Here is a 26,610-nt window from a genome sequence, read left to right on the forward strand (position 1 = left end):
TGTCCATGTCTTTTTAGAGTCTGTTTTTCAGCATTTCTTGCAGTTGTGAGGGCTGAAAATGGATCTTTTGCTTTAAGGAAAGACAGTACTCTCACTTACACCCCAGATCCTGGAACCAGGAACATGAGGGAAAAATGAGAGCACCTGAGAGCACCAAACTGCAAATGTTCTTTCCGAATAAAACACAGGATTTGCTCCCAGTAAACTCTCAGTGCTCCTGCTGGAAGTGTGGAGTGCTTGCTGAAAAGCTCGGTGAAAAGCGCCAGACAGACTTGTTTAAAAATTCAGATACACATTTACAGACTTAGAACTTTTTCCCCAGTAGTAACATAGCTCCACTCTTGTAACTGCTGGTAGCTGTCACACAGGCTTTTTGTTTCCTAGCAAAAAGTACCAGAGGCAACAGTGGTACGTTCAAGAGAGCTTTGATGCAGAATGTTCAAAAGCATGATTTCTATTCCCTCTCCAAAGCCTGGCCCCCAGAAACCTTCCTTGACCTCTTCCAGGTATGAAACAGTCCCACATGGGCTTTGGTGCTCTTCTTCATAAGATTCTTCCATGTCCTCCCCACATGCATCTTGCCAAACAGACAGCTGAAATGTTACCAGCAACGCTTTCTTCTGTGGATGGATTTCGATTATTAATAAGATGGTCAGGAAGAATGGGACTATTTTATGTCTTGTCAAAGCAGCACAAGTAGGATGCTGCTTTTAAGAGTCTTGCCACTGCTCCTCCCTCCTCTACATCATCTCTTTCATGTGCCTGAGCAGGACTGAGGTGATGATAGTCTGCTTCATAAAGAGCTGTAACAGCATGGAAAACAGCTCAGGAAGTAGTTTACAAACAGCAAAGAGAAAACTCAGAATGAAAAAGAGAAAAAAAAAAAAAAAGAGCTGATTGCAGTTTTAAGTTGAATTTCCACTATCTTCCAAGCGGGCATTCCAGTATGAGTACATTAAATTCACTTATTACTCAACAGCCAGGGCTATTTAGCAATAAAGACCTCTGGCACTGAGAGAGAGTCAAAACGCATCTTTCCAGCCAGCAATAAAACACAAGGAGTGTCATGCTGAAGATCGCTAGGGTCGCATAGCTTGTTAAGGCAAGAGGCTGGAGGCTGATTTGTGCAATCGCTGCAAGTGATGTTGTCCTGTGACACACTCACTGTCATAGATAACTGCCTTGGAGATCAAAAAAGAAAAAATTAAATGTAGTCCTACAAATGCAGTTCTGTAGCCACGGTAAATTAAATTGTGCATGCACAAGCACACAGACACAGAGAACATGAGAGCTTTTTGAAACTTGATCCAGGCTGCATTTGGAATTGGTTTTATAGCTGTTGATTGTTGTCTGCGGAAAAAAATAACTGCAAGCGACGCTTGTTGTGCGTCCCAGAAAATAAGAAAAAAAAAGGCTCAAAGCCAATGCACACAACAGAGTCTTGTCTGGAAGTCCCCAACTTCCAGTCCAGGGCAAAGGAAGAAGGTGGTGCGGGGTTTTCACATTTTCTCATGTAAGAAGGAGAAGATGCCCGACTCCGCAGCTTTCCCAAGATTTGAATAATGAAATAGTTGTTTATATTAAGGTTTGACTTCTGTGGTGCTTTGCATTGCATCCACAGCACGCAAAGTGCCTTCCTGCCATCAAGGACAGGCTTCTAGCTCCACAATCTGGAGCCACAGTCCTGCAAGGATGCCATCACAGGCTTTGCTTCCCCTATGTGGGTAGCTGTTCCACATTAAAGTTATCTGTGGAGTTAAGCATGTGTATAAATGATTGTAGAAGTGGGGCTTTGGGATATTTAAGGACTAGGAATTTTAAGATGGTTTCTTCTGGGGCTTTTGCAGGCAGATGTGCCTGCCCTGCCCATACTCCACCTGTGGAAACATGTCCATAGTTAGCTGAGATACCGTGCCGCTCTCCATGGCTGGATTGGCATTGTTCCTGCTCAGCACAGAGCAGAAGGAGAGGCCGCATCTGTGTTATTGATCATGACTGAGCTACCCACACCGTGGTAGGAGTCCCAGCTTGGGTCTCTCTTCAGTAGCAGGGAGGAGGGTGACAGGAGAGTGACTTAGTGCACCTAAGCTGGCTGCATGCATGGAAACAGTCTATGAAGCCCTCTGCCACAAGACAGCACCTGAATGTAGTGTTACCAAGCTACCTTACTACCAAGTGGAGGCAGAGGCGCCCAAATTACCTACTTTTCAGGGGACTGAACATACTTAACTCTAAGCATTGCAGCCACAGCTATGCATGCCTCTAAAAACCAAGGGAATTATAGGGACCAATTCCAAATGCAGCCTGGATCAAGTTTCAAAAAGCTCTCATGTTCTCTGTGTCTGTGTGCTTGTGCATGCACAATTTAATTTACCGTGGCTACAGAACTGCATTTGTAGGACTACATTTAATTTTTTCTTTTTTGATCTCCAAGGAAAGGTGCTGCTGAAACTACCCATGCTCTCACCCCAGCGTGTGTGTGTGGGGGGATTATTCCACCTTCTCACATGCATGAGAGCTTCTTGTCAAATTCTATCTCCCTTCCCAAAACCTTGTTTAACCAATGTTTGATAAGGATTTTTTTTTTAAATTAAGATTTTTATCAACTTTTCCATGAAATTTAAGATACTTCACTGTCAAAAACAATCCATTTGGACCACTTGTAAGAAATTGCATCAAAGTGGCATTAATATATGGGACTGAGTGAGTCTCCGTAAATACCAGTGGTGTAGGAACGCGGTGTTTTACATTAATGGAGACCCAAGGCTCTTGCCTGCCTCAAAATGATGCTTTCTTGGGCAACTGTTGCGCCCAAAGCAATGTGAAAATAGTCATGCAGCTCAGAATTGCTTGCAATATTTTATTCCATTGCTAGCCTAACCTTTTTCCAAATTAATCTGTGCCTAGCTCGCTTCATGTAAATGCAGGAGACAAAATGTTTGTTCTGTAATAGCTGGAGTAGTCATGCACGCCTGTGTCTAGATATCACAGACTCCTCAGTATTGCTGTTCTTGTGCTGAATGGAGAAATTTTTCCTATGGGAGACGGTTGATTTGTTGGTTGACGATTTCTGCTATTACATGTTATGTTATTTGCGCACTCTAGGTTTCTTCATACAAGTTAAACAGCCTGCACTGGTGAGAAGGTTAATACCTTGCTATGTCATCTGCCTGACACTGGATATTATCTCCACATTTATCCTCTGGTTTAACTTCTAGGAAGAAGTTATATCCCAGATAAATACCACAATCCCATTTGCCCTCAGAAGTCCTTACTGCTGTCTTTGAATTGTCAGAATGGCACAAACTGAGGCTCGTTCACCCATTTCTAGTGAGATACTTGTATATATGTATGTGTACTCTAGTCTGTCTTGAAACTAGTTTTGGAAAAGAAGGCATCGGCTAGCTCCTTTCAAGAGGTTACGTAGATTAGTGTCTACATAGAGTGCAGTCTTTCATGGTGTTTTTTCCTCAAGCAGACATCTGGTGCTGCTTCTGTTTTCTTGGAGGCAATGAATGTTGCTTCCAGTGCATCATCAAATATCTCGTTATTAAGTAATTAGAGAATGGTTTTTATAAGCATTTTGACTGTAAAGAGCCCGAATCATTATTATTACTACTACCTTCTGGCAATGGAGAGGAAGACACTGATGAATCCTCCTTTGATGTCTGTTGAAACATGCTGAAGAAAAAGGGCAGACCTTTGGACTCTAAATAATGATACTATCCATAAATAATAAAGCTCTTCAGGGCCCTTTGTAGACAGACTGTAACTTCCTGCCGAAAGGTATTCATCTTCATGCACAGGCACAGCCTCTGTCCTGTGCTCCTCTCTGACCACCGGTCCAGCTGCATTTCATGGCTATACATTTCTTACAGAACGTATTTCTTATTGTAGTAGTTGCAATGGCATCCAAAAGGACGCACAGCTAGGGTTCTGGGTTGGGTTTTTTTTTTTATAATTTAAAAGTTTTTCCAGACAGAAATTTTGTTTGGGCAAGAAAAAAACAAAGAAGCAACAAACAAGGTCATTTGTTTGAGATTTCCAGGCATCCAGACTGGAGGTGACTAGAATTCTGGCCAGTTCTGCAACTTGATAGCTGTGAAACCCAGCAAGTCATTTGGGATGTCTCGGACTTTGGATCAAGGAGCCCAGAATATAGTCACCAAACAACCTTGCTAACAGTCAGGGGCATCTGCCAGGCCTGCCAGACATCCAGAGGTCCTGGAGTAATGGGTCTAGACAACTTGCCTTTCAGCTTTGCAGCGCACATACAGTAGGACCAGTACAACCAGGACCTGTCTGACCTGCTCCTGCTCCGAGCTCCTGCATGGTTGATCGCTACATGCCCACCAAGCATGGCTTGTTTTGGGTGTGAGTGACTATCTGTGGCTATCCAGAAGGTGCTGGACTTGCTGTGCCCTTAGTGCAAGTCTGTCCAACAGTGCTTGAGTTTTAACTTCTCTTTCTGTTCCATACCCAAGAAAGTTTCCATGTGATGGCAAGTCACAATATCAACTCCAGATTTTGTCTTGCTGTCATTTCTGTTTGAAAAATAAAACTGCAGCATGCTGTTAGATAAGACCAGCAGTGACAACTCTCTGAGGTATAAATCTAGAGTGGGGTCTTGCCCATTTGGTCATCCCAGGATGGGCATATCATAGCTAAAGAGCTCTGTGTGCATCAAGGGCAACTTCCAAGATAAGAGCACATCATGCAACCACTAGCAAGGGCGTACTGGTGGCAGGCAGCTGGGTAATTGCAAACTCTAGGTCTGCAGTTGAGGCCCAGGTACACGGCAGCCCATCTTACAGCAATTCACAGGGAGCCACTGTCTTCCCCAGCACGTGTACCACACCTGCTCTCCGGCTCTCCAAGGTACACGCTGCGTGCCTTGTGCTCAGCCACTTACAGATTTTGAAATATGGGCCATAAACTCAGAGCATGCCTTATAATAAGCCCTTCTCACGTGCACTGCGCTGTCTTCAGCTCAGTGAATCAGATCGGAAGCCTTCATGAAGGACCAGACTGTTTTCTCTCAGGAAGGGTGCTGGGGTGCTAGTCATTAGGGAAAGGAAGGGTGAGCACTCTCTCCCAGGCTGATTACTGAGCCTCAGGTAGCCACCCTCCCTCACCCATTCAATGAAGATTGCCCATCTCCATTGTGTAAGTCAGAGAATCAAACCCTTGTTTGGGACATCTGTCTTTTATCAATGACCTGAAGAGGGAAAAGGGTTCTTTAACCTTTCCTTTTGCTATAAATTAAGGAGCTTTCGAAAACAGTCTGTAGGTGAGCAAGCCCTTCTCTGCTTCTGTCTGTGCTCCTCCATCACTGCACTGCTTGTATGAGATTATTACAACACATATTTTTCTTCTCTAGCAAGCAAGTTCCCAGCTATAGGAGGCTGACAGGCCTTGTGTAACTTGTCATTACTCATCAGCACTCCCTATACTAGTTTAGATCTCAGGGTGTGGCTTTAATTAGCTGATTTTGTAATAACACCCAGGTGACTTGGTGATGGAGCGACACCCTAGAAACCTATTAAATAGGAGTGTAGTGGTTCCATATACTTAGCGTACTCTCTCAGATTGTTATATGCTTCTAGAAATTGAGTTTGTGGGGTGGTTTGTTTATCCTTCCCCATAGCTTCCAAAACTGTTGGTTGATTTCAACCAAGTTATGCTGGTGGATAAATCCTACAGAAATGATCAGACCTGTAGATATTTCATAGAAATGTGCAACCAGGTGGAAGAGGAAGAGCAGGTTAAGTGCCTGGGCTGAGAATCCTGTGCTTGTTTAGTTAACAGAAAATCCATGTGGGAAGGAGCATGTATGAATGCCCCAGCTATGCAGGGAAAAAACGTTGCTTGTAACTCCCTTACTACATCTGAGCAAACTGGACTATAAGTAGGTGTTTTATTATCCTATAATACCCTTAGTTTATGGGGTTTTTTTGTTGCTACTTTTAAGTTCTCTTATCTCACCAGCTTAGCGATGTCTTCCATTTTGCTAGGCTTCTGTGGTCTTCAGCATGTGTCAACCAAGTCTCATGGGCTTTTGCTGAAGCTGCCTGGGGCTTTGAAGTGGTGTGTCATCAAGGTATGTGCTTGGGCAAGGACTTTTTAGTATTTGATATCAGATACAGTCAGCCTTGTATATCCAAAGACTCTATATTGTTTGGAGCTAAACAAAGCTTTGCTTTCGTTGTCTTTATAACACTGAGCAGGTTTTTGGTCTAGTGGGTTGCCTTTTGAATAGCTCAATAAAATCAAGAGGTACCCTCCGTACAAGTTGAACTTTTGCTTGACCTCTGTTTTGGTGGCGTTTCATCGGACTTATTTTTTAGTGGTGTCCTTAGATCTGAAATAACAAGCTCTTTTGTAACCTTATGCAGTCAAGACCATCAAACACCTTCCTAAGAATGTCTTGCCCCATGTACTGCAAGTTAGACGGCTGTTTGGTTATTTGCACTTATCTATACTCAACCTAGACATGTATTTGGGTCTTTCAGCATACTATTTCAGGCTCTGTGGAAGGATGTCTGTCCCTGTATAAGCTAGCTGGTCCCCTTTTTATATGGAAGAAACAAGATGAGCTTGCTTTTTCAGTACTGGTGGTCACTGCTCTGTTGATACTGGCTTTATGTTCTATGTTGCAGTATCTATCAGGATACACGCTCTTGGTGTTACTTCTTTCTACTTTTTCAAGTCAACCAGCTGTGAAGCCAATCTTGCATTTATTATGGAACAAAGAAAAAACTTCATTTCTAAATCCACGATTGAGGGTTTATCTTCCCATCATGTGCAGATAAATGTAGTTAATTTTTAACTTAATACAATTTTAATCTTTCAGAAAACGTGTGTTTCCATTGCACATGGAACAGCACGCTCATGATACAGCTGTTGTCACAAGCGCATCTTGCCTCTGCTGTTTCCTTATCCTTGCAGTCTGTCTTTAGGCCTCTTAATTTGGAAGCTGGTTTGTTGGAGGTTTTTTGGCAGCTTTGCTGACACTTTCATTCGGAAAGCATGGTTGTCCCCAGCCTTGGAAATACCCATTCTTCTTTGCAAAGTCTAATCCATTTTTCACAGTGACCTTGGTCTGACCTTGTTATCAGTCTCACCATAAATAGTGTGACCTCTAATTAGTCCATCTGTCAGCTGTCCAGGTTCATGTGACAGGACGTGAGCGTTGCCATGCAGATTGGAAACTAGCTGAATGCACAAAGAGTGATAAATGAGAAATGTCAGAGGATTTGGATGCTGGTAGCGGTCTAATGTCTTGTTGCAAGGCTTGACATTAGATCTGGGTTTAACATTGTTAATAATCTGGAGGAGGGGTTAAAGGACATACTAATGAAGCTTTCAATGATATCATCCGCTTGCCCTTACAAAGCAAGGCTCTTGAGCAAAGTTTGCATTGTAACAGGCATGCCAGTTGTTGCATCAGGTAATGCCCACTTGCAAGCCTTGGGATTCAGTGAGTTTGTGTCGACTGAAAGTTAGACCCTGGCCCCAAGAATAAGGATTTTGAGAAAGGGTGCTAATTAAAGAGGCACTACACATAACTGAGCACAACGGACCCCAAGTTAGTGGGCTTGAATACATTCCCTGAAGAGCTATACATTGCTGGGCTTATTTGATGAGTGGAATAGAAGGGGTACGTGGCTCCGCTGCTGAACTTTACTGTACCAGGGAGAGACTAAACTGGGTTTATTGGTAGCTGCCAGGATCTATCAGTAGCAGCTGCATTTCACTGGCCATTACTTGTGCCCAGAACTCTTTTCTGACTAGCTTTTAATCCTGATTCTGTGTTGTGTGTGAATGGTATCATGGGAGTTTGTAACTGGTGGAAAAGGGGCAGTATGAAGCCTGTGAGCAGCCTGTGGCAAGGTAGGTGTGCATGTGGGAGCCTCACAAATAAAGCCCTCGGCTGCTGGGTGTGGTGGGAAAAGATTCATGGACCTGTAGGTTTGCTAAGACAAGACGTAGATGAAGGTGATCTTAGAGGCAAATTAGTAGGGTAAAGGGCTAGCTTGGTAACACTGTACTTCTGAACAGAGGCACCATGGCTTTAAAGCCAAAAGTTGCATTTCCCTACCCTTCCCTAAATCTGTTCCTGCAGAACATTGTTGACATAAGAGGAAAAAACCCGATGATGAGCTCTTCTGAAAATCCTGTCCCGAATGGTTTCAGCCTGTGGTGCCTCTAATTCACTTGAAGGAAGCTCAGACATTTTGATTTTGGTGCTTAACTGCTGTGATATCAGAGGTATGCCAAAACTTGTACTTGGTTTGGGGGCTTGTTCCTGGAAATGAGGCTGCTCTGTAGAAATAAGCAGTTCATATCCAAGGGCTTTGAGCCAAAAATCAGCAGCGCAGTTCTCCTTGAACTCTTTGGAGTGGGTCCTGTGTGACAACATCCTTGTATTTCCAAGCTAACTGATGACTACGGACCACTGGAGGGAAAACTGCTTCCAGGAGGAGGCTGTTTTGCAAATGCATTTTAATGGGGGGGGAAAAAATCACCAATAAACTGTGGAAATGTCTTTGCTGGTGGCAAAGTGGTACTGTGGTGACGCCATATCACCTGCAGTTTCCATAGTGGCTAAAAATATTGCTGCCCGTTTTAGATTTTCTGAGGGCTCTGGTTTTTTTTCAAAAATGCTGAGTGAAAAAAAAAAAACATGCCTTGTTCAGGTGCCTGAAATTAGGCACCCAGGAAATGTGGAGGAATTTACACTTCTAGTTTCCTGCCATGTCCTTGGAAGGAATTTGGAGCAACCCAGAGCATATGTGCAGCTTTGCATCGGGTATGCCCTGGGCTGCTCAACAAAAGCCTTTTTTATCATTTAGCAAATGGTGTTCCAGTTCGCACAAGTGTCTTATGCCATTTCAGCATCATCCGGCACTGTGTACCATGTTGCCTAATGCTGTGAAGTCCGCAGGCAACTGCTTCTCTACCTGTGAGGAAGGCCGTGTTTTAAGTTGGCCATAGACTTTTAACTTTTACCTTCCTCGGTGCTGCAAGGGCATGTGATGTTCTTTGATTCCTACTCATTCTGGTTTAAGAGCATCCTGAAATTCGGACTTGATTTGAAGGCCTGCTCTTTGATAGAGGGTTACTCTGTGAAAATAAGCAGCCAAGGGCTTTGAGCGGAAAATCGGTTGTACCCATTGCATGAAGGTTTTCCTTGCTCTTTTCTGCACCTGTCTCCGTGTTCTGGTAGAAATGGTGACACTTGTATTTTGTAGCACCTTGTTAGTGCATGTGACCTTAGCAAAGTGCAGTCTAACAGGACACATATGCGTGCACTTACCTTTAAGCAGGTAGGTCTGCTCAGCACTGGTCTGTGAGTGCCCTACAGCTTGCAGATACGAGCGTGGGGTTGAAGGCTGCTCACTCAGCAGTCCTTGGCCTGGCTTGGTTTGTGGATGAGAGATCACAGCTAAAGTCTATGCAGAGCACAGCTCTGAGATCTCTAAGTAGTGTGTGTCAAACATTTGGTCAATATTAGCTTACGCAAGCCATGGGGAAAGCCCATCCGTCGCACAGTCTGGACTTGCTCCTCAGCTAAGTTTGGTAACTAAAGACACGGCACGCTCTGTAAGAGGAAAGTACCAAATTCAGAGTCCTGCCTCTTCATGAGTCATGGCGTTACCCCATTGCTCCCCTTGCAGATCTCCCTCGGTTCATTCCGCTTTGCCTCTGGTTCTCTGGCATGGCAGTGAATCTGGTTATGCTTCTTCACTCACTGCTGGTGCGATCTCTCCTCCTGAGGGCACCTAACCACTGTTCACCTGTGTGCCTCTGGAAGTCTCTGCTGCAGTTTAGTTGTAGCATGCACAGTCACTGCAAGATTAGTGTTTTGGTTTGGTTTTTTTCCTGGTAGCCAGCAGAATAGTTTTTTTATTTCTTGTCTGGCACTGACTTCAAGGGGGGTAAATATTCTTCCCTGTCAGATTTGCCCCAGCTACTCCTGTGTTTAAATGCCAAGCCAAGACTGTTAATGAGCAGACAGCTGTTTGTTTTTTATGGTGCTGTTAGCTTTCTGGTACGTGGACCTGTTGTTTTGACCAAGCAACTAGTGAAACATTAACTCTAAGGCTGGCCATTTCTTCTCATCCTCCCAATGCGTTAGATCTGGAGAGAGCCCCCCGCACCCCCGTGCGGCCCTGTGCAGCAGCTGTTCCACAGGACAGTTTTCTCTCTTCATGGATCCCTCCCTTGCACTGCACAGTGCTGCTGCCTGTGGCACACACAGCTGCTGGCCCTGATACAGCAGGACCCATAAGGGCATGTCGTCCTGCAAGCGTGTTTCCAGCACTCTTGCAGATCATTCACTCATGGCGTTTTTCCTCTTCTCTTACCAATTCAGTCTTGCATCACTTCCCTAAGCTTTCATTTCTCATAGACGTAACTTGGCACACCTGGGAAGCAGGAGTGCATTCATTTTTACTGAAGTAAAAACTCCTCTACCTGAAAGAACGTCCCACGGGAAGGTCTCAGAGTTCATGAGTTCTTGGTCCATGGGGAGAGTCTTTTTGCCCTGGAGGCAACAGCCCCTGCATGGTGTTGTAAGCCATAGCCACCACTGCAGTACGTGTGACGAGTCATGTCTCTGAAGACCTGCATTGGATGAAATTGCAGTTGAGAGCTCCCCTGAGGGTTTCCTCAGTCAGCTTCACAGTCACAGGAGCGGATTTTGCTTTTCTTCCCTGTGATCTGAACCAATGATTTGCCCCTCAGCCCAGAAGAGCCCTAGTTCTTCAACCAGAGGAATAAGCCAACTGAGGATTTATTGGGAGAGGGAAGAATTTGGCCTTTCCCTCCTCTCCCTCTCTGCCTATATGCACATTTGCATCATTGCTGGGACATCTGTCTGCTCTGGTCACTTTGTCCAAGAGTGGCCATGTAGTTGCACAGCCTCCTGTGCCATCTGCAGGAATTGTTAAGTAAAGGAATTAAAAAGCAAAAAGGTATAATGGCTTAATAAAGTTCTCATGTTATGTTCTTGAACTGGAACAGTATGGTGTTTGGGGAGTTGAGTGCAGGTGCTCTGAGAGCCAATTGGCATTGAGTTATTCTGGTTTTACAGTGGTGAACTCGAACAAATTGCCCTTTGGGTACTTCCCAAGGGGAATGTTTGTTGACTCGCTTCACAGAGGAAGTAAGGATGTGCATTTGCTTGGGAAAATTATTATCCAAATCACAGTGTTCTTTTGAAACAGTTGTTTGACTGAATACCAAAAAGCAGCAATCAGACACTTGCCTTAAAAGACCTTGGCAAAGCAGTCAGTGATGAAATTATAAATTTCTTCTCTCTTACCCCCTCAGAGCAGAATTATCTATATTTGGCTTTCTTTTTTCAGCCCCAGAGAGGAAGTGAATCAAGCTTGCAAATGGTGTTTGGACCAAATGCAGTGAATTTGGCTGTGCCTCTTACATGTAGCTGAACTAGAAGTGTCCTGAGGAGCAATGCCTGTTCTTGACTCACAGACCCAAATGAGACGCCTCTTGCTCCTAAGGACCTTTGGTAGAAAAAAATGTGAATGTAGAGCTGGGAGGTTAGACATTTGTGTTTCTTGCCATCACTATCAAAACTATACCAGGGAGGCCTTATAGTCTCATGTTAGTTCCAGCTCCATTCCCACCATTGGAATGTCCAGTCTATTTAGACTGAAGGTATGTGGGGCAGGGACTGCTCCATCTCTGTTGCTGTTCCCACCTTTGAAGTATTTCCTAACCAGTCCAGAGAAGCTGCTTCTCTTCACTGAGTGCCACATCTATCTCCTCCCCTTTCTCTTACTTTCACTCGGTGCTTTTTGCAACCCTTAGATCAAAGCTCTGCTGCTCCAAGATCATCCTGGATGGCAGGGCTGCCGCCTCCACTTTTGTCCCTGGGTAGAGTTTGGCAAGGACTCGTTCAAGGCATTTTTCATTTTTGAGGCACACAGTTTGTGGCTGGAATAAATGCTATGTAGGAGAATATTTTTTGATCTCTCAGGAAATGTGCTGAGAGCAGTGAAGTCTTCCATGGCTTGTCTGAGTACTTTGAGGATGATCTCAGTGCTACCAGGTGGGGTACTTGAGTGAACATGCTCCTCTCCCGAGGGGGACCGGAGCTCTGCTGGATGACCAGAGCTCATCAAACAAGTCTGAAAAATTCAGATTTGTTATAGTCCTTGGTGCAATGAGCAGTCCCCTATGCTGTCATTGTTTCCCTCTATACCTGCAGTTTATTCTTCCCTTTCATCTCTAGCTGCTTCTAGGTATCTTACCACTAGCTTGAAAAATTCAATAAGTTGAGTAATAAGTGTTCAAGCTACGCTAGTGCTCTGAATCTTTGTGGGGTCTGATCCTGCAGTCCTGCTCCCAGGATTTGATGTGATATATTGAATCAGTGAGAACCCCAGGACCGATCTCCCAGAGGAAAGGGAAGATGGAGGAAGCTGAGCAGTTAGATCAGTCCCTGGGATTTTCATTTATATTTTTTTTAAACTCTTTAATTTAATTTCCCTGGATGGGTAGGTTTGAGACATTCAAAAATATTAAAAAAAAAAAAAAAAAAAAACACACAACAAAAAAAACCCCACACCAAACTAATTCCAAATCAGCAATGCCAGGAAGACACATGCTATGGCTGTGGATACTTTCTTCTTCCCGGCTGCTCTATGTGAACTCAGGGAAGTTGGACTGGCCTGGCAAGTGGCCTAACTCTTTACTGTTGATGACACCTCTCCAGCAGAAGCGGTGTGTGGGCAGACAGGTAGTTTCATCATGGGGAGGAGGAGGAGGCGTGCATCACCTTTTGTTTAAGCAGAAGCATCTTTTTGGAATGCTATCCATTTTATCGGTTAGAGCTTGAACAACGAGCAGCCAGGAGAGGCTGGATATTGTAATTAACACAAGTGGAGGCAGGCTGCTGCGTCTGCCTGCCTGGAGAAGAATAACCTGTTGAATTTGCTAGGAGCTATTGCTGTGAGGACAAGAGCTACAGTTACTGGGAGTACAGCAGCCACAAGTGGATGAAGTAGCTGCTTCAGAGCTATGCTGTGGGGAAGAGGCAGGAGCTTGGATATTGGACACTGGATGCCTGTTTGGGTTAGAGCCTCTGCTTTTGCCTCCTAAGCCTGGGGAGGAAGAATACACAGCCTGTTCGCTTTTTGGTTGGGTCAGCGAAGGATGGCTGCGCTCTCTCAGCACTTGAGGATCCTGCTGTGGAAGAACTGGCTGAGTGTCAAGAGGCAGCCGGTGAGTGTGAAAGCAAAGTAGTAGAGGAGAGGGACCTGGAAATCATGGGAGCTGAGGAGCAAGGGAGGCACTGCAGGCAAGGAAGGTCACAGTATGAAAGTAGAAATATTTTGGAGGCTGGTGATAGAGGCAGAGGGAAGGAAGGGAATGGCGTGGAAGTGGAATCTTGCATTGGAGCTCATGCATGAGGGCTCAGGAGTCTAGACTGAGTACCACGGATGCCACTGTTTCCTCGGGGCAGCAGTCTGTGCAAACAAAATCATGCAAAAATTCATGGGCAGACCTGAAGTAAGGCTGCAGTTCTGTACCTGCTCCCGTGTGAGCAGACCCCACAGTCTGCGTACAGCCTCCAAGGAGTCCCTGGGATGTGGGGGCAATGGGGGGGTGCTCTCATATAGAGCCATTTGTAAAGGATGGACAAAGAAAAAAGTAGCTCTGAGAGATGTAGGTAGGACAGATTTCCAGTGCAGTATAGTGTGTTGCAAATCAAACACCCCAAATGGTCTTTCTTTCCAAAAGATAAACCATTGCCAGCAATGTCCAGAGAGCAATCTGAACTGCAGCAGCATCAGGGAAGCAAATGTTCCTTTGGGTGGCATTGCATGTCCAGACAAAGTCTGCTCAGTAGTTTTGTCCCAGGCTGGTTTCAATACAGCTGCACTGTAATTTCAGCAGAAGCATGCTGCAGTTCATGGACTTGTACTGCAACCTATCCTCTTGCTAGTAATCCAAATGTGATGTTTTTAAAACTTTTTGGTTGAATGGAAGCCTTGACAGGTGCAGAAAATGCTGACAGAAGAGAAAGGGCTATGGAAGGTGTGATACGAGGATGGAGCGTAAGACCTCATATCACCATGCACTTCTAAAGGTTTTTTTCTTTCCTGTCTCTCAGTTTTGGAGCCTGATTCAGAGAGCTGCTGAGTTCATTTGACTCCTTGTGATCCTTCATAGGAGCTGTGGACGTGCTGCCCACGTGTGTCCATGCACCTTAGAGTAGCATATCCTTTGCTGGTGCTAAGGATACAGGAGACTTTTTCTGAGATGCAGAGGAATCCCAATAAATTGACTCTAATTTCTCAAGAGAAATTGTAACAGCCTTATTAAAAGCAGAAGACTTGGGTCTCTTTCAGCTCTTGTATACCCAGAGTAAATGCTAACCTAAGCCCTACCTGTACTTCTGACCATACAGTCTCACTTGCTTTAATTCTAGTTTCTTGTGGAGTTGAAATATCAATCTGTAAATTGAAATGTCAATTAAAATGGAAATCTGGCCACTACTGATTATTATATGGCAGGCATTCCCTGCAACCCTCCTTCGTTTCCCTCTCTTGCTTCAAATTAGGGAGCTTGCTGAATCTGGAGAGGCTGTGAGGAGGTAACCCCAGATCTCTGCTCCCAAACACATCCTGATTTCTCTGTCCTCCTGCTTGTGTTTTTTAACTTGTGTAATCTGACTTCACTTACAGACCAGGCTTTTAGAGAGCTTTTTTTTTTAGCATGCATGTTTTGCAAGGGAAGCATTGTGTTGTGCTTCTCAGTATAAGGAGTGAAGGTGGTTCCTGCCACTGCAGTGGTGTTGACTGCTCTCGCCGGGGCTGATTGGTATGTCACGGAGTGGTCTGACACCAGGCAGCCCCCGCTCCCCCCCACCAGACTCGAGTGCTTTCCTGCTCTGTTTATCAGCCTCTCCAGGGCTGGCAAACACATTTGCCTCTTGCTTTACACTTTATTTCCTCTATGAGCTCTCTGCAGAACCCCTGGAGAACCTGCCTCTACCTGTGTGGTATGGAGAGAGCTACAGCTTGACTGTCAATTTATTGAAATCAGCTGAAGCTCTGCATCCATGGCCAGGGAGTGCCTCCATAGGTTACTCCTGCTGAGAAAGGAATGGTCACGAGTTCAGGAGGCAACCTTCTTGGGAGCAAGGTTTGGCTTGCATTCGAAGAGGAACTGGAGAAATCGGTGCCTCTTGCACTTCTGTTGCTTTCCATCTGACACCTCTAGGCAGCTTGGTTATTTAAACAGAGGCAGGAGGGAGAGAAAATGTGCCTGCGTCCAGAGATACAAAGGTCTGAGCAATTAAATCTACTTTTAGCAGTGAAATAATCCAGTAAGCAAAGGATTATGCAACTTACATCACAGCACAGTGCTTAATGTCCCAAGAGCCAAACTGAGGCTGGTTGTGGCTCCTTCCAAGTCAACATGTTCTACCTGCAATCAGTTTGGCCAGTGTGGTTGTCTTGTTTTTGTTAACTAGAAATGCCTGGGACAGTGGGAATGCTGTAATGTTGCAACCGATGTACCCAGCTACTATTAAATCCAATTAAGTCAAAGGACAGAGATACTATGGGAAGAGCTGTCTGGAAAGTGGGGAGTAAAACCGCCACTTTAGCTCCAAATGGGGAGCTACAAAGATTTGCCTGAGTAGAGATAATCAGTATTCATTTCTTCCCCCAAGAATATGACAGATCTCTTGCCCTTCCTTTAGGCAGCCTCTGACTAATACCAGTTTCTGTGCTGTTACCCCATAATTTTACTTTAGCCTATGTGGTACTAAACAAGGAGGATACGTTAATAATACCATTTGCATGTGAATTAATCAGAGTTAAACAGTGTGTTTGGGGACTGATTATAGGGAAAGCATGTGATATAAAAATTATAAAAAGCTGTTAGTGTCAGTGATGAATCTTGTTATAAATGGCAGTGTATATATAAAAGGCAGGAAGAGTACTGTTTGTAAAAGCTAAAATGTTGCTGAATGCTGAAATTATAGGAGTACCCTCTCTGAGGGGATGTGTGGGGAGGCGCCTTGTGGTTTGATGTCTGTCCGTTGCCTGTTTTGGGGCATGGATCTTGCTCCTTCTTTCATGGCTGTGTCATCTCATCAGGGATGATAGGGATGGAGTTGCTGTAAAACAACCATCTTTAAGCTGAATTGCTCTCTGGAATTTGTTTGTCTGTTTGTTTGTTTTTACGTTCCAGTAAGTGTTACAGGAAATGAAAACACTGTTATGGGCTTGGAATTACTTTGGAAAAGCAGTTTTGGGTAATATGTGCTGATCTGAAAAAAGTAGCAACACAATGATGAAAAATGGGATGATTTTGAAGAAAGACATCTTTGCCATTTCAAAAATTGTCATGAAGATAGCACAGCAATTTTGCAGCACATAGTAATTTGAGCTTAACTACTGAAGGATGGGAAACTCTAATCTAGTAAGCATGGTAGCAAGCTAGCCAGCTAGTGCGAAAGCAGTTGATTATTTGAATAATTGCATTTTCCTACCTCACAAAACTGCAAGGTTTGTAGTTTTAAGACTGACTTTGGGCCTCCTACCTAGATTGGTTTACTACACTAGATGATTAGCAGACTGTATTTTCTTCTTTCTCATCCATTGAAATGGTCAACCCTCGTGTCAGAGGCAAGAGCTCTATAAATATTCATGTTTTTTCCACTGTACTAGGCTAATTTTACATCACCTCTCTTCCATCGCAGCTCATCTATATGGACTGCTACAGTCTGGAAATGGAAAGGTGCCAGGGAGTTAGGCTGCTGGGGACAGAAGCTTATATGAAGGATCCTGGTCATTAGTGTTCGAATGTGACTTCTCCAGCTGGCTGGTTACACAACTCCATAAAGCCCTTCCTACACCATGCTTGAGCTCCACTTTTTGTAAATGACTACTATGAAAATCCTTTCTTTCAGCTCTACTGTGAGGCTGAACTACTGTTTGTGAAAAACAGTGAAACTTTTTTTGGGGAAAAAAAAATGTTGTAGATCTATCAGTTTGGTTCTCAAACACTTTAATTTTGAGGTATAATCAAATGAAAGTCATCTTTACCCATCGTTTGAGCAGTGCCATTCACTGAAAGTGAAACCAGCCTTTTGCACTTTAGCTCTTTTATCTTGCGATCAGTCTGTCCAGAAGTCTTGTACTTCTCGGTGTCCTTTTACTATTGCATAGCAGTGTCTCAAAGCTGTGTAAACACTGTCCCCCGTAATTATCAGCCAAACTGAAAGACAGGAAGGCTTGTGTTATTTTCAGGCTTGTTATTTGCTCTTGAAATCTCATGTAGTTTTTCTTCCTGCATAGATAATACTTGGGTTTTAATAGTATGCATACCAAGAGAGGTGTGATTTACAATGCATCCTATAACTCATTTAGGGTAGTACTTGTACATTCCAGACAAGCTCTGAGACACATCAATACGACAAATGTAACCGGTATATTTTCATTGCTGTTTTATAGGTATGGTCGTTCATTTTAATTTCCTGGCCTGTGGTTGTTTTCATAATCTTGGCCATTATCCGTCTCAAATTCCCTCCAGAACCACAGCCAAACTGTAAGTAACTGGTTTGTTTTTATGTCTTTGGGATTTAGTTCTCATTTCAGTGACTGATGTGTTAATTTGATGTCTTTTGTTACTTTTACAAATCTGGTTCTTTGTAGTTTCCAGTGGAGACTTCCTGGGATGCAGCATGCTGTAAATAAAATGTCTGTGTTCCTCTGAAGTGTTTCTGTTTATGTTTTTTTTCAAATTAGTTTATAATTAGAAAACAACTTTAAAGAACTGTCTCATCAAGATGCACTCAGATACTGCTGTTGTAGACAGCAATATAAACTTACATGATAAAGTGAGGGACAAGAGGGCAGCTGGGGGAGATCTTGCTCAGTAAAATGAGTAAGGGCATAGGCTTCAAGTGGGATTATGAAGGTGAGGTAACAAACATGAGGTTGGTCAACATGGAAGATTTTACCATGTGTGTGCTACAGGAAAAAGCACCTATTTAGGCAGCTTGCTACTAAGGCTCGGCTGAACTTGTTTGGCTCCTGTGACCTGATGGTGTATGTGAACCCTTTCTAGCAAGTCAAAGAGCATGAATTTGGGTGGGTGAATAGTTGTTGGTGGTTAAATGGGTGAAGAGTTTACACAAGACCATTTTTGCTTGCAAACCTTGCTTCCTGGGTCAGGAGAACATGTCTACATCTCAGGACATGGGTGTGCTTGAATCTGCTCTAAAAAATTTACACTGATTTAGTGAGTCCTTATCACCATCAGAAGAAGCATGTGCTCAACCCTGGCCACGTTTGTTCATGAAGTTATATGGTAAAACAGAGGAAGGCTTTTATCCAGCTGGAAGCTTTTTTCCCTTCCAATGTGTTAATTTTGAGTTGGATCAAATCCCTGATTCTGCTCTCTGCAGCCTCACAAGTGCAGTCCCAAGGGAGGGGAGAGGAGTGGGTGAAAGGGCTGGGCCCCTCTTTTCAGTGATGGCCTACCTTTGTGTTGGGAGAAATCAGTCATGGAGCTGCACTCTTTGTTACCGGCTCATTAGAGGGGTTCCTTGCCCTTATCGTTGCAGAGACCCTGCAAGCATATGCAAGATTCTTGCTTCATGTTGCACATGTAGTCTGCTGAATCACATCCATGTACTGCAGCATTAGTGAGAGCCATAGTTTCCCAGCACAGGGTAGGAATAGGCCCTCAAAAATTATCCTTACTAAAAGATTTGCAATATCTGATTCATAGGAGAGACACCACCATGGATGGCCTGCATCGGGCTGTCATTGACTTGAGAAGAACAAAGCCCTGGCATGGGCAATGTTGGATTTTTGTATTTGGGGCAGGGGGAGAAGAGACAGACTCTGGCAGCAGTGAGGACAAGCAGTTGGCTTCCAGAGTTTGTAGCTATCCGATGTGTAAAATGTGGCTGTGAGGGATCTATACTTGATGACGTGTGTGTGCGCACTGGAAACCTTCGACCCAGTGACATGTGATTCTCTGATTAAAAAGTCTTTGTTTCTGTATGATGTGTGAGAAGGGGCCACATTGTGACAAATACTGGGTATACAATTAGGATAGCCCTTGCCCAGAGAGCTTGCAGCCTAATCTGACTAAAGGTTTTTGTACCTCATTTTGTAGACTGGGATGGAAAGCCAGAATAAGTGATTTTCTGGAAGTATCATAGGAAGTCTTTAATGGAGAAGGACATTCTTGGTGTGTTAGGGTGGTCTTTTAACCTCAATCTCATCTGCTGTCAGCAAAAGGCCTCTTTAGGCATGTTGTATATTTTAAGTTCTCCCAAATTCCCTTGAACCAGTTGGAGCAGGCAAGACGGGACACGATGTACTTTGTGAAAACCCCAGATTTTGCCAAGTGTGGAAATGGCAGTCCTCCCACGCTGCTACATTGGTTGTACTTCCTGTCCCTGATAAATCAGATAAGATGAATGTCAAGAGAGCCAGCTGGATGGTAAAATATTTATTCTTTTACTCTACATGGCTATTAGTTTGAATGTATACTTATTTGGAGCATGTTTGCTCTGGATGGTTGCATCTCTGAATTAATGGATTGGAAGGAATGTTTTTAGGAACAGCAAGTAGCTCCATCAGTTGTGCTTTGCAGGAAAGGGGAAGATTGGGTCCTATCTTTGGACTAGTTCCCTTTTATTCCATAGAATAATTCTATTTTGGGACAAGTCTCTATGTGAGTAGGTGTTTGTCTCTTAGAAGTGGATGATAGGAGCTCTCTATTGCAACAGAGGTTTTATGCTGGAAGATAATGGTTGTGCTGTATTCTTGTGATCCAGATGTTCAGAGACCATCTAAGAATCCCAAGGGGATGGAGAAGAACATTAGCCAGAGCATCAAACAGCCAGTTTCTGCTGCTTTTCTAGTCAAATAAGAATAGCCACTTGACAGTTACCCTCTTTTTTTTGACAACTGGAAAAATGTATCAACTTTTTGCTTGAAAAGCAAAAGATAAATCATTTGGGAACTTTATTTTCTGATAGAAAAAAAAAAAGGGTGGTTGGACACATCTAGGAAAACTATTACAGGAGGGGGTTCTTTGTTCGTTTTGGACAGGAATAAAATCCACTTTATGCTGAGTTCCAGTGCCTGCCTTAAAGGACACAGTCGTTAAGTAGTGACAAGAAGCTGTTTCCAGTTCTGCTGTCAAGAGATTATTGCAGGTAGACAGAAGTCAAGAAGCACAGAATCAATGGCACAGAGATAGAATAAACTACTCAGATGCTGAGTTTGAAGCCTTAGAGATAAGCTTACAGATTGAGATCTTCTGTGGGGTTATCTCATGTATTCAGGGCCACAGAAATATCATGAAATCTATTATTTCCTCAATTAAAACAGCTCAAATTTGAGACAGTAAGTTTTTCTGAAGGATGTCTTATACACATTCAATAGATTGAGGATTATGTAGAGAAATTACCTAGTAAATATCAGTCAAGGCTGGACAAGTGGCAAGAGCTTCCTGCAAGAGCAAGTTGCTTGCTTTGAATTGCGTTGTGTAGCACCTAATGCAATGGGAGCTTGTGCCAGACTGAACTCCAAGGGGAAAGGACATGCCAAATAAGTGTCGCCAGTCAAGAGGATGCTCATAGGAATACTAAGAACTGAGGAAAACAAGAAGCTGAAATTCATCTGATATATAATTTTCTTCACAACTAAAGCATCCAGTATCTAAGAGGAGAAAAAAACCCAAACACCTCTCTTCTTTCTTCCACGCATCTGTTTGATGATGCGTTTCCAGGTCAGCAGAGATTATTGTCAGGAGAAATGAAAAAGAGATTTCTCTTTCTCTGCATACTCAGTTCCTGTGATGATGAGAGTCTAACCACACAAAATCTCCATCCAACTTACTATGCACATCGCAGTTGAGGCTTTTGACCTTTTTATTACAGCCCTTGTATTTGCTAGAAGGTATGGGGATGTGTTTTGTGGCATACAAGTGGAACAGGAAGCCCTGGATTGGAAGCCTACAGCATGAAAGCCAGTGAACTGGGTTTGATGGTATCTTCCTCTTTTCTAGAGCGATTAGGGACAAAAGTCCCTTTCCATCACTGCAGGTTTTTGCAAGGTATGGGAGTTGTGTATGAGATACAATCTGTCCCTCAGGGCTCAACCCACACAGTCTACAGAGAAGCCCAATTACACTCCTTGCTTTAACTAGCACTGTCACACCCTGTCACACCCTCCCCGCCCGCTTTCCTCCTTGTCTGTTCTCCTCCTCTCCCCTCCTGTCAGTTTGACCTCATCATTATTCTCTGTAGAAGCTCTCTCGGGTGTGGTTAGGTGTCCACTCATTCAGAAACCCTGCTCTTTAGTGCTATGGAGAAGATGTGGTAGAAACCTTGCTCTCTTGTTAGACCCAGGGCTCTGCTCCCCCTGGCTTTCCAAGGGACAGCCAGTGGGCTGCGAAAGCCATGCCTCATTCACAGATACTTACCCTTCTTCATGGAAAGAAGCTGTGTTCTTGGCTCTGGTCTTAAAATCCACCAAATTCTTTCTGCCAGGGAGTTCATTGCCTGAATTCTTCTCAGTGAAGACATCTTGTCCTTCACCTCTCCCCAGAATTTCCACCCAGGTTTCATCACCCCCATGGAGATGCCTGCAGGGTGTATTGCATTCACTCAGGTATTTGTGATAGACTCAAGAGCAGAGTGCTCTGCAAGGCTGCTCTTCGCAGCCAATATTCTGGGGGAATATTATAATAGTTGAGCACTAGTCTGTTTGCCAGTACCAGCATAGCTGTTTAGGTCTAGTTTAGAGCCAGAGCTGCATGGCACAACACTACACAGGAGCAGATGCTCATACTCTGCTCTCATTCTTGGCTCCAGTGCTCCTGGAGGGTCTCTGACTTATACTCCGTTCAGTCTTACTGTGATCAGTAGCTAGGATTTGAACAGGTCCAGAATTGGTTGGAAAAATCAGTATGATGAATAACAGAGAACAGATCTGAGATGCCTTAGGAGAGAGGCTGTGGCTTGTTGTACCTGCAGACGGAGCTTTCCTGTGACTTCTGTGCTGAGCACTATTACAGTGTTAGAGGTAGCTGAGGCACAGGTTACCCTGGTCAGGGCAGTGTCAGAAAAAGAGGCAGGATGCTCTATATAGCTTAGAAGAAAAGAATCAATGCAGATAGTATCCCCTTTCCCACACTGCTGGGAAAGGGGATGAGGCAGCTGTTGCGATGAGTGCGAGGTGTCTGTTCTACCAAGTGCACGGCAGGCAGCGCCTGTCACCCTCTGTCCTTATCGCCCATGCTTGTCTCTGCCCCTCCGGCTGTTGCAGTGGTGCACTGGTAGGTGAGTTCAGGGGCCTCCTGCCTTGTGTGTCTGCGTAACTAAGGACCTCAAACCATGTCTAGCTTTGACAGTTCCCTGCCTCAATCTTTGTCCCACAGTTAACAGAGAAAGACCTTGAGCTGGGTTAATTCTCAATGTGAGTGATGGTGGTGGCTGTCAGGACATGTGTGAGGGCAGGTGGCATGGAGCAAGGTGGGCCACAGCACTATCCTTCCTCTGAGATACCATCCTCGAGATGAGAAAGCTCTGAAAAGATGCTTGCACTTTAAAGGAATTTGCTTCATAGTTGGAGGGACCTGAACTCATCTCTTTTCCCAGTAGTGTGGAAAGATTAATAGGTTCCCATGCTAATTACAGGGAGTTGAGATGGTGGCTTAGCTACACAGGCGACGCCATTCATTTGGATAAGTCATGGGTATTTATGCAAGGCATAATCCACCCCAAGGGTTCCACTTGCTCTGTATACAGACAAGCATGCATCAGACTTCAGCTCTCGTTGCCGTTTGCCTGTGGTGGAGCAGCCCCACTCCTTGTTATCTTTTACATTGCTTTATTTTCCTCCCCTTCTTTTCAGTCAGTTTTCTCCCCTTTTCTACAGAACCCAACACCAGATTTTTGTCTGCGCTCAACTGCAGTGTAGTTAGCAAAATGGCCTCATCAGGTCCCTCCTTGCTTTGGTATGAACTTTGTTTTGTTTCATTGTGTTGTGCTGCTGTTGTGCCAGAGAGCAGACTGCCATATAATGCTCTGTTTCATTGAAACAGCGCTGAAGGGGGGTATGAATTATATTAATTATCCCCACGTTTGCTGGAATAGGCATACATGTTGATCTGCTTACATACCTAAGCAGTGCCCAGCCATGCAGTTTGCTGTGACTTGCCTAAGCTTTCACTTAGCTCAGAGACCCACAGCCTAAGCGGAGCTCTGTGATGTTTATAATGCCTCCCTTTTCATGAATCTCTACACCTCCATTTCTTTCTATGGACTTTTCCACCTTGTGAGGTGTGACTGAAGGATGTTTAGAGTTGGAGATGGGAACTCCTGAGTTACCAGTATTTTTTTTCCTCCCCGGTGAATTACAGCAGGGCCTTGGGGCAGTCACTTAATTCTAATTGACTTCCTGAAGCATCTGACTCCAGATGCTGGGACCTAGAGGTGCAGAAGTATTTTTCCAAAGGAGCTGAGCAGTTTGGCTTGGACTGATGTCAGCAGTTGTTGATGTCTGTGTTTCTGGAAAGGCGGTCACTTCTGTTTAAAGAATCTAAACCTGGACTCTGGAGACTACCTGAAGGCACTCAGCATTGAAAGACGTTGGTTTAGTAAACACCGCTTTTGTGCAGGTTTTTTCCGAGAGTCTAGATATGGATCTAAGCTTACCAAGTTAGCCTTGTCTGTATCAAATATTGCTTAAAAAAAGCCCTGTAGGAAAAGGGCTGGTGTACAGTTCCTCCTCTCTCTCGGTGTGTTTGTGCTTCAGGCAGTGGAGCATCCCTGCACAATGCAGTCAACCTCCAGTGCAATCCCTCCCCATCAGCTCTGCCCCGCGGTGCAGACATCAGCTCTGTCATTTCCCCATCTTGACCTGAATTTGCAATACCTCTTAGAAGGTTTCCATCTCCCCTCTTTTGTTCTTTGTGTTTGGTTTGGGGGCTCTTTCTCCTCCCTTTACACCTGCTTTTTCTACTGCTCCTTTGCAATTTTTATGGTCTCTGATCTTTATGATCCATCTCCCTGATCAGTATGTGAACGCAATGCATTCAAATTCAAGTCCTGATTTTTAATTTATTAAATAAGGGGGTGGAAGGTGAAGGTCTGTGGGTGAGCAAAACTAGCTTGTCGAGTCTTAATAAGCATGGAAGTAGATGCTGTCTGCTCTGGGCTGGTTGTCTTATTTGCAGAGCCTGAAATTCTCGAGAGAAGAATTAGGCAACGAAATGCTTCCTCCATTGAGGCCACCAACACAGGGAGGAGTCTTGTAGTGAGTTGTCTGCTGCTTCAATCTCACTGTCGTAGGCAGACAACTGAGGACATCGTGTTATTGGGACACTCGAGAAAACAAGGATGCTATTGTTGTAAAGATGAAAAAATGCAAGCTCTCAAATCTCACCCAGCCAAGCTGGGTGTATGGGGGGATTGAATGGAGTTATCTGGGGTCCTGCTGAACTTTCATTTCGAAAAATGGTGAGCCGAGTAATGGATGTATGACTTGCAAATCAGAGTAGGCTGTGTGGTACACAGGTGAACTGGTGTATGTGTAATAGCTGCTCACAACATCTTTTTGTTACCTAATGATTTGTATGGGGAAATAAAAAAAAAAAAAAAAGTCAAATTAGAGCTGAGGGAAAGAGGGCCAAGGATGACACTGCTTAAAGCATAATAGGAAGGCATGTGGGGGAATGTGTGTGCTCCAGGGACAGTGAGACTTGGACTAACACCAGATCATCGTAATTAACGTGTGCGGTGCAGGGCCCAGCTGGCAGGTTTCCCCGCGCTGCATGCCGTCCGGACCTGTGCTGGTATGCGCAGGTGGCAGTATGTTGCACTGTGTGTATTTGAGCTTGCTGTGTGCCACCTTGCAGTGTGAACCTGTCGTGACATATGGCAGCGATGGAGGCTCGCAGAACAAAAATTACTCTGATACGGTAGATACTGAGGCTGTTTGGTGTCTTGCAACTTCGAGGTGAGCTCAGGGAATCTCTTCTTTCAGTGCTGTCTGCTCAACAGGTGAAATAGCGGAGGTAAATGGCAGTTCTGCTGGCTGGCCAGAAACAGGGTGAAAGAAATCACCTGCTAGCTCCGGAGTGGTTTTAAAAACCGGCTTTGTGATACGGAAGGCAACAGCGTAGGACAGTGCAATAGCAAGTGCAATACCAAACCATTAGCTCTGATCCAGCACAGCTCTTAGGTATGTGTTTAACCTGAAGTCTGAGTAATCCCATTAAAATCAGTAGGGCTAATCACTTCTGTGCTCTGGGCTTTGGACACACTGAACAAGATTTGGACTGTACTGCTGGGAACGGTAATGCTTACTGTTCTCGCCTCCACTTTTTTTTTTTTTCCAACAAGCATGGGACTGGTGTGGGCTTTGATCTTGCAGGTGTGAAAAAGGTAAAGGAAAGTCTCAGCTGGCATTTGACTCCTAGTCCTGCACCCACTAAAGACCTCATTCCCAGGTAACCAGGAACATGCAGGTCCCTTTCTTCAGCTTCAAGGTCAGATGTTTTGGAGTCCATGACTGTCACAATGTCACAGCAATACAAGTGCCATGGCAATTAAATATTCTCTTTTCATGGATAAGGGATAGGCCAGCTAGCTATTTGGACCATTCTCCATGTGTGTAAAAGAAAAAAAAAAAAAAAACAAAACACCCTGCTTCAAAATTAATCTTATTCCATAGATTTGATGATTGGGTTTAATTTTTGGAGAGAATTCAAAAGTCCTAGCATTATCATAAAGCTTTGTACAAAGAATAGGCAGCTTAAGTTGTTATTGATAGATAGATATGAACAAAGCTGGAAATGGGCAGTTGTATGTGGTTGAAGAGAAACAGTATTGTCATCATGTCATGAAACAGGCATGTTTGTCTTTTTGACTGTTTAACAAAACAAAGGAATAAAGTTTAAAATAATCCTGTGTGACTATGGGAAAGACTACAAAGGAAGCGAGAAGGTTGTGTGTACACAATACAGTTAAACATTTTGCTTAGAAAGTTGGGAGGAGATCACCGTAGCAGTAAATATTTTCATTTTATGTTTTGTGACTTCTGAGGTAAAGATAAATCATAGCTGATAAACAGTCAGAATTGCAACTCTGGGTTAGACCCCCTGCTGCTGCTTGGGGATGATTGAGAGCGCACGTAGCAATGCAAAGCACAGTGTTCCCTCCACTAGAAAAATCTTCAAAGGTTTAAGGTTTCTTCAGCCACAAACTGAAGGGATTGAATCCAAGTGATCATATTCGGTAGCCTCTGTCAAATCTATTTTTGTGAATTTGTGTAATTATTTTTTAAATGAATGTCTGCTTTTTGGCATACACCACCCTGTGGCAGTGAGTTCCACAGCATTTTGGTATTTGTTAAAAAAGGTACCTTCTGTCCCTTTTGCCTGCTACCTCATGATCTCATTGTGTTTCTTTGACCCTGTGTTGTGAAGAATGATCGTTTACTCACGCTTTTCATTACAGATCATGATTTTATTTATTTCTCTATCAAACCACTTTTTGGCCACCTTTTTCTTTGCTGAAGAGGCCCAGTT

At 44.0% G+C, this 26,610-nt stretch overlaps 1 protein-coding gene across 2 annotated transcripts in view; it reads left to right on the forward strand.

Moving 5' to 3' along the window:
* Window positions 1–13,185: 13,185 nt before the first annotated feature.
* The window catches only part of ABCA12 (ATP binding cassette subfamily A member 12), a 91,378-nt gene continuing 77,953 nt past the window's right edge, over window positions 13,186–26,610 (forward strand). For both annotated transcript variants that reach the window (XM_087731311.1, XM_009461989.2), the window contains exons 1-2: window positions 13,186–13,254; window positions 17,502–17,595. In XM_087731311.1, the coding sequence (XP_087587437.1) occupies window positions 13,186–13,254; window positions 17,502–17,595 (163 nt within the window). The remainder of the gene's footprint in view (window positions 13,255–17,501; window positions 17,596–26,610) is intronic.

This window comes from Nipponia nippon, unplaced genomic scaffold (genome assembly GCF_047370975.1).
Source record: "Nipponia nippon isolate SJK-2023a ecotype South Korea unplaced genomic scaffold, ASM4737097v1 scaffold_5, whole genome shotgun sequence".
Classification (NCBI taxonomy): Eukaryota; Metazoa; Chordata; class Aves; order Pelecaniformes; family Threskiornithidae; genus Nipponia; species Nipponia nippon.